Source organism: Delphinus delphis, chromosome 13 (genome assembly GCF_949987515.2).
Source record: "Delphinus delphis chromosome 13, mDelDel1.2, whole genome shotgun sequence".
Classification (NCBI taxonomy): Eukaryota; Metazoa; Chordata; class Mammalia; order Artiodactyla; family Delphinidae; genus Delphinus; species Delphinus delphis.
In genome coordinates, this window is record NC_082695.1 from 8,252,947 (window position 1) to 8,264,618 (window position 11,672).

The 11,672-nt window shown below is 44.5% G+C and overlaps 1 protein-coding gene across 1 annotated transcript in view; it reads right to left on the minus strand.

Moving 5' to 3' along the window:
• P2RX7 (purinergic receptor P2X 7) overlaps positions 1–9,602 on the minus strand; it is a 51,702-nt gene extending 42,100 nt beyond the window's left edge. Inside the window, exon 1 of the mRNA XM_060029353.1 lies at positions 9,360–9,602. Within this exon, the coding sequence (XP_059885336.1) occupies positions 9,360–9,484 (125 nt within the window). The 5' untranslated portion in view covers positions 9,485–9,602. The remainder of the gene's footprint in view (positions 1–9,359) is intronic.
• Positions 9,603–11,672: the final 2,070 nt, after the last annotated feature.

An 11,672-nucleotide genomic window follows, 5' to 3' on the forward strand; every position in this document is an offset into this window, starting at 1 on the left:
AAGAAGCTATAGTGTTACCCCCACCTTATAGCTGAACAAACTGTGGCACAGAGAAAGTGCGCCCAAGTTCACATAGTGCTATAGACTGAATGTTTGAGACCCCCCCAAAATTCATAAGTTGAAACCTAACCCCTATGCGTTTGTATGAGGAGGTGGGGCCTTTGGGAAGTGAATAGGTCATGAAGGTGGAGCCCTTACGAATGGGATTAGTGCCCTTATAAAAGAGGCCCCAGAAAAACTTCACCTCTTCTTCCATGTGAGGGTACAGCAAAAAGATGACTATCTATGAACCAGGAAGCAGGTTCTCACCAGATACCATATCTGCTGGTGCATTGACCTTGGAATTTCCAGCTTCTAGAACCATGAGAAATAAATTTCTGTTGTTTATAAGCTACTCAGTCTATGGCATTTTGTTATAGTGGCCCCAGTGAACTAAGACACATAGTAAGTAGCAAAACTGGCTCCACAGCTTATGCTCTTTTGTGTGCTATTGTAAATGGAATTGTTTTCTTAATTTCTTTTTTAGATTGCTCATTGTGGGTGTATAGAAACACAATGGATTTTTTTTTTTTTTTTTTTTGCGGTACGCGGGCCTTTCACTGTTGTGGCTTCTCCTGTTGCAGAACACAGGCTCTGGATGCGCAGGCTCAGCGGCCATGGCTCATGGGCCCAGCCGCTCCGTGGCATGCAGAATCTTCCCGGACCAGGGCACAAACCCACAGATCTTAACCACTGGACCACCAGGGAAGGCCACAGCAGTGAGAGGCCCGCGTACCACAAAAAAAAAAAAAAAAAAAGAGTAGCCCCGCTCGCCGCAACTAGAGAAAGCCTGCACTCAGCAATGAAGACCCAACGCAGCCAAAAATAAATAAATAAATGAATAAAAGAATATTTTCACACCTGAGGTAAATTCACACCTTAAAATAAATTTCTGGGTCAAAGGATGTGCACATTTTTTATCTTGATTCATTTTGCCAAACCACAAAATCTTGAAGCACTTCCTGTTTTCACCAGCAAAGCAAGAGTGCATGCACCACAACCCTCAGAATGGGAGAAAATATTTGCAAACGAAGCAGCTTACAAAGGATTAATCTCCAAAATATACAAGTAGCTCATGCAGCTCAATATAAAAAAAACACAACCCAATCCCAAAATGGATGGAAGACCTTTCTCCAAAGAAGACATACAGATGGCCAACAAACACATGAAAAGATGCTCAACATCACTAATCATTAGAGAAATGCAAATCAAAACCACAATGAGATATCACCTCACACCGGTCAGAATGGCCATCATTAAAATCTAGAAACAATAAATGCTGGAGAGGGTGTAGAGAAAAGGGAGCCTTCCTGCCCTGTTGGTGGGAATGTAAATTGGTACAGCCACTATGGAGAACAGTATGGTTCCTTAAAAAATGAAAAATAGAACTACCATATGACCCAGCCATCCCACTACTGGGCATATACGCTGAGAAAATTCAAAAAGACACATGTACTGGGGCTTCCCTGGTGGCGCAGTGGTTGAGAGTCGACCTACCGATGCAGGGGACATGGGTTCATGCCCCGGTCTGGGAGGATCCCACATGCCGCGGAGCGTCTGGGCCCGTGAACCATGGCCGCTGAGCCTGCGCGTCTGGAGCCTGTGCTCTGCAACGGGAGAGGCCACGGTAGTGAGAGGCCCACGTACCACAAGAAAAAGATACGTGTACCACAATGTTCATTGCAGCACTATTTACAATAGCCAGGACATGGAAGCAACCTAAATGTCCATCAACAGATGAATGGATAAAAAAGATGCGGCACATACATACAATGGAATATTACTCAGCCATACAAAGGAATGAAATTGAGTTATTTGTAGTGAGGTAGATGGACCTAGAGTCTGTCATACAGAGTGAAGTAAGTCAGAAAGAGAAAAACGAATACTATATGCTAATGCATATATATGGAATCTAGAAAAATGGTACTGATGAACCTAGTGGTAGGGCAGGAATAAAGATGCAGACGTTGAGAACAGACTTGAGGACACAGGGGGGAAGGGGAGGCTGGGAAGTAGTGAGAGAGTAGCATTAACATATATACACTACCAAATGTAAAGTAGTTAGTGGGAAGCAGCCGCATAGCAGAGGAAGATAAGCTTGGTGCTTTGTGATGACCTAGAGGGGTGGGATAGGGAGGGTCGGAGGGAGGCTTAAGAAGGAGGGGATATGGGGATATATGTATGCATATAGCTGATTCACTTTGTTGTACAGCAGAAACTAACACAACAATGTAAAGGAATTATATTCCAATAAAGATGTATAAAAAAAAAGTGTGCATGCACCACCTTTTAAGAGAGCCTTGACAAACGAGAATGTGGTTATGTGGGGTTGGCTGAGATAGTAAAGGGTCTGGATACTGTGTTAGGGGGACATAGCCAGAGGGACTGGGGCTATTAGTTTGGAGAATTTGAGAAATATAATAGCAGGCTGCAGCCATTTGGAAAGTGTCCAGTAGAAAAGGGACCACAGGGCAGAACTCTAATCAAAGGGAAAAATTAGAGGGAGTTAGATTTGGGTTCAATGTAAGGAAGAAATGTCTAACAATTAGAACAGTCCCAGAACAGAACAAGCTTTCCTTGTGGTTGCTAGTTGGTGACGACAGCAACGATGATGATGATGATGATGGTGTCGATAACGATGACAACGTGATGATAATTTTCATTTATCTCATCATCTCCTTTTCTCTCGAGTCTCCTCTCCATCTGCATTTCAACATCATTTCCCATTTTAAAAATAAACCCTCCCTCGACCCCACATTCTTCTCCTTCTACCACTTGATGCCTCTCTTCTCCTTTGTAGCGAAGTCCCTTGAAAAAGTGAGTCATCACATCCATTTCCGCATCTCCATTCACTCCTCTGCTCACTCCAGTCTGGCTCCCCGCCCAGCCCCAGAACTTCTATAAAGCTTCTCGTGCCAAGTGAACAACACCACCATCGGTAAATCCAATAGACACGCCACAGACCTGGCAAATTCTCAGCAGCATTTGACACCAGTGACCATGCACCATCTCCCTGCCTCCCCTTCTTCCCTCAGCTTCCCAGAATCCACATTCTCCTGACTTTCTTTGGTTCTCCACGTTCGCCCTTTCTGAGAATCCTTTGGAGACCTCTGTGCTTCCCATCATTTAAAGGTTAGCATTCCTTAGGGGTCTGTTCTAAGCCCTCTTGCCTTCTCACCTACATCCTCTCTTGCTGGTCAGTTGCAGCTACTTCCATATTTCTAGTTACCATTTGTATGCTGGTGATATATAAATCTACACCTCCAGCTCCAGATTCATATATCCAGCTAAGCATCTGTGTTTGTGTGTCCCATAGATTTGTCAAGCTCAGAGCCTTCAGTTCTGAATTCATCTTCCACCCTAAATGGGCTTTTTTTCCTCACATTTCCTATCCCCATAAGTTCTTCCACCACTCTTCAATTGCCCAAGCCAGAACATGGCACACACCCTGATTCATCCTTTCCCTCATTCCCCCCATCCATTCAATTGTCAAATTTTTTTGTTTTATCTTCCTAATGTTATTCAAAACAGTCTACTTCTCTCCTCTACCACTCCTCAGACCAGATCACCAGATCACCATTAACTCTCACCTGGATGACCCAATAGCCTCCTACATTGTCTCCCTCCCTCCATTTGTACTCTTACCTCCTCCATTCTCTGCAGTACTTTAGTGGGAGCTTGGACTCTGGGGTGAGATACTTGGGTTCAACATTGGCTCTACCACTTACTACCTACATGACTTTATGTAAGTAACTTAGCCTTTCTGAGTCATCATTTCTTCTTCTATAATTAGGGGATATTAATATTATATTGGTCAGGGTTTCTAGTTCTAAACAACAGAGTTCACTCTGCCTAGTTTAAGAAGAAAGATTGTCTAGAAAAGGCAAATCTATAGAGGCAGGGAATAGATTAGTGGTTGCCTGGGTCCAGGGGGTGGAAATGGGGAGTGACTGCAAATGGGAATGAGGGATCTTATTGGGGTGATGAAATGTTCTAAAACTGGATTATGATGACGGTTGTACAACTTGGCAAATTTACTAAAAATCATTGAAGTGTATGCTTAAAATTGGTGATTTTGTGATATATAAATTTATACCCCAATAAAGTTGTTAAAAAGTAAAGGAAGAAAGAGATTTTAAAGGACATTAGGCAGTTCTTACAATCTCTTGGAGGACCAAAAACCAGGATTGCTGAGACACTACACAGCCAGGAACAACACCCAGAGAACAGGGACTGTTCCAGAGAAAAGACTCGGCCAGCCACTGCTAAGCCCTAAGGTGGGAACTCATGCCAATAATGTTTGGGAATGACTGCCAGAATCTTAGTCACTGCCATCCCCAATGAGCTGAATGCCTGGGGCTATACCTCCTATAGTAGGCTGAATAATGGCCCCAAAGCTATCAGGTCCTAATCCCCAGAATTTATAACTGTTACCCTATTTGGGAAAAGGGTCTTTACAGATGTGATTAAGTTAAAGATTTTTAGATGGTGAGATGATCCTGGATTATCAAGGTAGGCCCTACGTGCCATCATATGTGTTCTTATAACAGAGAGACAGAGGGAGATTTCATGCATGCGTGCACACGCACACACACACACACACACACACACACACACACACACACACATACAGGAGGAAGTTTTGTGAAGGTGGAGCAGAGTCAAGGATGCTGGCCTTGAAGATTGGAGTGATGTGATCACAAGCCAGGGAACACAGGCCACCCCCAGAAGCTGGAAGAGGCAAGGAAGGATTCTCCCCTGGAGACTTGGAGGGAGCGTGGCCCTGCCAACACCTTGATTTTGGCCCAGTGATACTGATTTTAGATGTCTCTAGAACTGTGAGAGAATAAATCGTTGTTTTAAGTTACCAAGTTTGTGGTTAATTGTTACAGCAATGACAGGCAACTGACAACTGGGCAAGAGAACAAGTGGAGGTCCACATACTGCTTATTCAGACATTTAAAAGTCATAACAGACTTTTTTTTGTATAAATTTATTTATTTTTGGCTGCGTTGGGTCTTCGTTGCTGCACGTGGGCTTTCTCTAGTTGCGGTGAGCAGGGGCTGCTCTTTGTTGCATTGCGTGGGTGGTTTCTCTTGTTGTGGAGCATGGGCTCTAGGCACGTGGGCTTCAGTAGTTGTGGTGCACGGGCTCAGTAGTTGTGGCTCGCAGGCTCTAGAGCACAGGCTCAGTAGTTGTGGCACACAGGCTTAGTTGCTCTGCAGCATGTGGGATCTTCCTGGACAAGGGCTCAAACCCATGTCCCCTGCATTGGCAGGTGGATTCTTAACCACTGCGCCACCAGGGAAGTCCCTAAAAGTCATAACAGACTTTAAAATGAAACGTGTTTTTTCATCTACCCAGACATACCTTCATTACAACCTGGAAGGCCAGATTCAAATTTCGAATTCTTGGACTCCTCAGAATTCTGTGCCAGAATTTGGAAGCATTGGTTGAAGAGGCCTCTGACCCTTATCCCTTAGCCCACCCCCGTTCTCATCTCACTCTGGCTCCTCCCAGCTCTGTGAGGGCCTCGTGCACCTATTGGATGCCCTGCGCTCTATGCCTAAGCCCCCTCCACACCCTCCACCTGCATTCAGCTGCCCCTTGGCCATCCCTTGATCTCAGGAGCATGCCCCTGGGTGCTATGGTCTCCTCTCAAGAGGATAAATCTGTGAAAAGGTTAAGGGCCATTTGGGAAGAGAATTCTGGGGTCCTACATACCGAGCATGGTGGGATGGGGGGAGTGCATCCAGTGCTCTGGATTGGCACATTCTGCCCCTGAGGCAGCAGACTTCTAAGGGGACACCCATATTTCCTGTATCCTGGCATACACACCCTGCCTAATCCCCCAAACTTTGAGTATGATGGAAATGCTTCCACAATTAGATTATACTATACAGTTGACCTGAAGCTAGCAAGATCATCTGGGTGGGCCTGACCCAAACACATGAGTCCTTTAAAAGCAGAGAATTTCCTTTGGCTGGTCCCAGAAGAGAGGTCAAAGATTTGAGGCATGAAAACATTGTATCATCACTGGCTTGAAGATGGAAGGGGCCATATGGTAAATAGTGCAAGTGGTCTCTAGGATCTGAGAGTGGCCTCTGGCTGACAGAGCTCTGAATCCCATGACGGCATGGGATTGAATTCTACCAACAGGAAGAATGAGCCTAGAAGTAAATTTTCTCCCAGAGTCCCAAAGTGAGAACTCAGCACAGCTGACACTTTGATTTCAACCTTGTGAGACCCTGAGCAGAGCACCCAGTCACGCCAGGCCCAAACTACTGATCTACAGAACTGTGAGCTAATAAGTGATGGTGTTTTAGGCCACTGAGTTTGTGGTAATTTGTTACGCAGCAACAGAAAACTAATACAGCCCCACAGGTTCCTCACTCCGTGGGGAAGCTTGCAGCTAGCAGAGGGCCAGGGTGGGGTCTCTAAAGTGTGGGGTCCAGGAAGTGGTCCCTATTGTGTAGGTCAAGGCTGGTACTGTCCCCATCCATTCCTTAAGATGAATTCTGCTCATGCCCAGCACCCTATGCTATTTCCTGTGTACCAAAGTGTTGTTGCATGGTGCATATGTTTGAAAAGCTTGGGTCTCAAAGGTGGAGGTGAAGGAGTTGGCTTATTTTAGGGGACATGTTGAGTGGAAAATGTTCACAGGTAGGGAGGCAAGATGCTCATGCTATGAGAAGCGTGTGGGAACAGAAACTGACTGAGGGAACCCCATTCTCACGTTTACTCTGGGGCACCCAACTGCTGAATCATTGCACTGTTTAAATTGTGCTCTCTCTCCATGCTCCTGTGGAACATGTACAACTGAATTTGAGGGAATTAAAAGCTCGTAAGAAAAGATTCCACCATATGAAAGAAAAATATCATTATAAGGTGTTCTCATAATAATCTGTTCATATATATACAGCAATCTTCTTTTAAGACATTGCGTGCTAGGCCCAAGAATACCAGGAAGCCGCATCACAATGTGGAATTGTGACATATGATCTATGTATTGATTCATAAGGGAGAATTTATTAACTATATTCTTTATTATCCATTCTGTGATATCTGGTCTAAGTAATATGTCTTTAGAATTTTAATATACATGCTTATTATTTAATATTTGTTGCATAGAAAACATATGACTCAAATAATGATAATCCTAATAATATCAGATGGGGAACCAAGGCTCATAAAGGCGAAGGAGGTTTTTTTTTTGTTTTTTATTGGTTTTTTTTTTTGTGGTACATGGGCCTCTCCTGTTGTGGAGCACAGGCTCCAGATGCGCAGGCTCAGCGGCCATGGCTCACGGGCCCAGCGGCTCCGCGGCACGTGGGATCTTCTCGGACCGGGGCACGAACCCGTGTCCCCTGCATCGGCAGGCAGACTTTCAACCACTGCGCCACCAGGGAAACCCGGCGAAGGAGTTTTGAATCCACATTTCCAGATCTGAAGTCCCAAGCTTGGGCATGATTACCTTGAGGGTCAAAGGAGAGGGTGTATATGAAAGTACCTATTATATTCAAAAAGATTATTTTTAAAAAATAGCTACCATTTGTGAAGCTCTTACCCTATGCTAGGCATTGATAAGAGCTTGTCGTGCCTTTTCTTGTATAATTATAATATGTTAAGTGACTTGATCAAGGAAACTTAGCCAGGTTTATGAAATAAGTTGCTTTAACTTTTAGCTGGTAAACTGCATTGTCTCTCTAATAGATGCAAGTTATCATCATCATCATCACCACCATCACAAAGAACAAGGGGGCATTAGCCATTAGGGAAATAGGAATCAAAATCACAACGAGATACTCACTAGGATGCCTATAATCCAAGAGACAATAACAAGTGATGATGAGGATGTGAAGGACTGGAACATACATTGTTGGTGGGAATATGAAATGGTGCAGCCACTGTGAAAAACAACTGGGTAGTTTCTCAAAAGATTAAAATTAGAGTTTAGGAGCTTCCCTGGTGGCGCAGTGGTTGAGAATCTGCCTGCCAATGCAGGGGACGCGGGTTCGAGCCCTAGTCTGGGAAGATCCCACATGCCGCGGAGCGACTAGGCCCATGACCCACAATTACTGAGCCTGCGCGTCTGGAGCCTGTGCTCCGCAACAAGAGAGGCCGCGATAGTGAGTGGCCCGCGCACCGCGATGAAGAGTGGCCCCCACTTGCCACAACTAGAGAAAGCCCTCGCACAGAAACGAAGACCCAACATAGCAAAAATAAATAAATAAAAATAAATAAATAAAATAAAATAAATAAAATAATAAAATAAAATTAAAGTTTACCAAGCGATCCACCAATTCCGTTTTTAGGTACATACCCAAGAAAACTGAAGACATGTTCATACAAAAATGTGTACACAAACGTTCACAGCAGCATTGTTCATCATAGCTGAAAATTGGAAACAACCCAAATTTCCACCCAAAAGTGGTATATCCATATAATGGAGTATTACTCAGCCAAAAAAAAAAAAAAGGAGTGCAGTAGAGATACCTATTCCAACATGGATGAACCTTGAAAACATAATGCTAAGTGGAAGAAGCCAGACACAAATGATCACATATTGCATGATTCCATTTAGAATGAAATATCCAGAATACGCAAATCCATAGAGACAGAAAGTAGATCAGTGGGTGCCTGGAGCTGCAGGGGAATAGGAGGATTGAGAGTGATGGTTAAGGGATGAGGGAGTGGGTTGGTTTTTTTTTTTTTGAGGCGATGAAAATATTCTAAAATTGATTGTGGTGATGGTTGCACAACTCTTTGAATATAGTAAAAACTACTGAATTATACACTTTAAATGAGTGAGTTGAATGGTATGTGAATTATATCTCAATAAGTTGTTTAAAAAAAAAAAAAAGAGCAAGGAGGGTCTTTCTGACCCTGGTGAGGACCTAAAGTTACATTTACAGGTCTGGTCCTATTCCTCCCCCTAAGCGGTGATGACTCATGTAGATGCCAGCATTATCACCAGGCGTGCCCTGAATCCTTGACTCCTCCCTGGGAATCCAGGGTGTTGCCCTGCATTTTCCCACCTGCCCCAGGCATGCCCTGCCCAGCTCACCCCAGCAGTCCTGGGTTAGAACCCAAAGTGTCACCCTCCTTTCTTGTGGCTTCTCCCTGCAGGAAACTGGCATACTTCCTCCCGCCTGCTGCTTCCTCCCCTGACTCCCACTTCTCCCCAGCTTGCTGTGAGCCTCATGTCTCAGATTTTAAAACCACAGGGAATTCAGGATGTGCACAAGAAGCTGGACCTTGAGGTTTTCTGTGCTGCCAACCACTGCAGAGATTTAAGGTCATCCCCACAGCCCACTTACCTAATGTAGGAAAAGAACAACACATGGAAGAACCATTTAATGGTGCCATAATTCATGCTCTGGATCCGGATGACTTTGTTTGTCTCATACTGGAAAACATCGTTCCAGCTGCAACAGGCTGTCATGGTGAGAGGCTCGCTCTCCACTCGGGGCTGGACCAGGGCTCAACCCTCCCAGACCGGCCACAGCAGACCCAACAGTAAGAGGAAAATGAAGCGTCCTTATTCTTAGCAGGAACCTTTAAGTTTCAGTTCCTCCAATGATGTCAGAGTCGGGGCGGGCACTGGCAGCTGCCCAAGATGTGGCTGAGAATAAACAAGAAAAGCCAAGTCCAACAGGCCCAGCTGGCAGATGTCCCCGCCCCAGCTGGCCTCCCCCGGATGCCTGCACAAAGATGGTGTTCAAAGGAAAGGCATTTTAAGAATTCTGCCTTATCCCCTTTTTCCTTTCACTTTTTTGGGGCTCATTTCAGTTGGGGTAAAGGGGCAGCCCTTCAAATGTCAGGAGACCCAGAGCTTCCACTGTGCCTTAAGAAAGAGCCTAGATCTTTCCATTGCCTCAAGCCCCACTCAGAGACTGATTAGTTCATTTCTACAACCCTTTATTTAGCCCCAGATGTATGTGAACACTGGATGAATGAAGGTCTCCCCGCTCCTCCCTCCCTCACGTCCTCACAACACTCTGGTCTGTAGAGGAGGAATTAGATTTGCTGGGGGCTGGGTTTGGGGGAGGACTTTATTTCTATGCTGGATATTTCCTGCCTGACCCTCAAGATCCACTTTCCACTCTGCTTCATTCCCCCGGGAGGTCAACCCATGACCTAGCCCAATCAGCCTAAGAAACAAACCTGCCATCCAACAAAATTAGGTTTATTGACCCATTCAATGAGGGAGTATACAAACAAAGGGATAGAATTATCATCAGATTCTGGGGAAGGTGGAGTTTAGATCAAATTTAAATGAAATCAAGTTTTCACAGGTTCAAAGCAAAGCAGTTTTATATAAAACAGTCAACTTTAGATCTGGATTGCAAAGTGGACCCAGGGCCCTGTTTTCTTGGAAGCAATAAAGCTAAGATAGATGTTGCTTGTTGTTTCCAGAAACCCAATATCTGAAGTTCTGCACCTGAGCTGCAAATCGAGGCTGCCTCTCTGTTTCAAGGTGACTTAGATCCTCCAGGCAAAACAGGAACATTTCATTCTTACAGATGCAATTTCAAATAGCAAAGTTTGTGATAGTCTATGATTTTAGAGGGTGATGTTTCTCAGTAAGTAACAAAGTAGCAGTCACTCACTCAAAGATGGGGGCTATTATCACCTTACAGCTACACAGAAATACTGTTTCGTGTTCCCTGTGCTGTGGACTTTACCCATTTCTGCTCTTCCTGTCTGTGGAATGTGGTTAAGACTCTGCGCTCCCAATGCAGGGTGCCCGGGTTCCATCCCTGGTCAGCCCGCATGCCACAACTAAAAGATCCTGCATGCCACAACTAAAAGATCCTGTGTGCCACAACTAAGATCCCACAGGCGGCAATGAAAATCCTGCATGCCACAACTAAGACCCACCACAGCCAAATAAATAAATAAATACTAAAAAAAAAAGATGGTCTCTGGGGAGGGAACAGGGGGATTAGTCAGTGTCAAGAGACTTATCACCTTTCTATGAAGTTTTCTCCACCATATGTATGCATTACTTAAAACACACACACACACACACACACACACACACACACACACACACACACACACACACACACTGATAGATTTTTAAAAGCTATATCTCCAGACCAAACCTGCCTTTTGAGCTCCATACCTCTGGTCTATGAACCTGCAGACCTAAATATCCCACAGACACTTCAAATCACAACTTAAAAACGGAACATTTTCCCATAAAATAATAGTGTGAGCAAGGACTAATGAGAGCAAAAGAGTGGAGACAGTAAATGGGGTCTACATTTCCTGTTAGCTTGGCTATGTGAGAAGAGGGGTAAGGGAGATTTTTTAATGGGGGTCATAGAGTCAAGGGAAGATTGGTGTGTGTGTGGTTAAGATGGAAACATTTGAGCCGTTCAAAGATGTTCAAAGTGGAATATCAAGAACAGTGACCTGTTTCTTTGTGAAGTAGGAACTCAGGTCATGAATGGAACAGAGGTTGGAGGGCTTGGGTGAATTTCTCTTAGTTAAGTGTGTGTGTGTGTGTGTGTGTGTGTGTGTGTGTGTTTCTGGTTACAGGTCAGAAAATCAAGTGACTTTCTTCAGAAAAGAAGCAAGTTTTTTTGAGGAAACACCGTTATCTCCCAGAACTCAAATACATG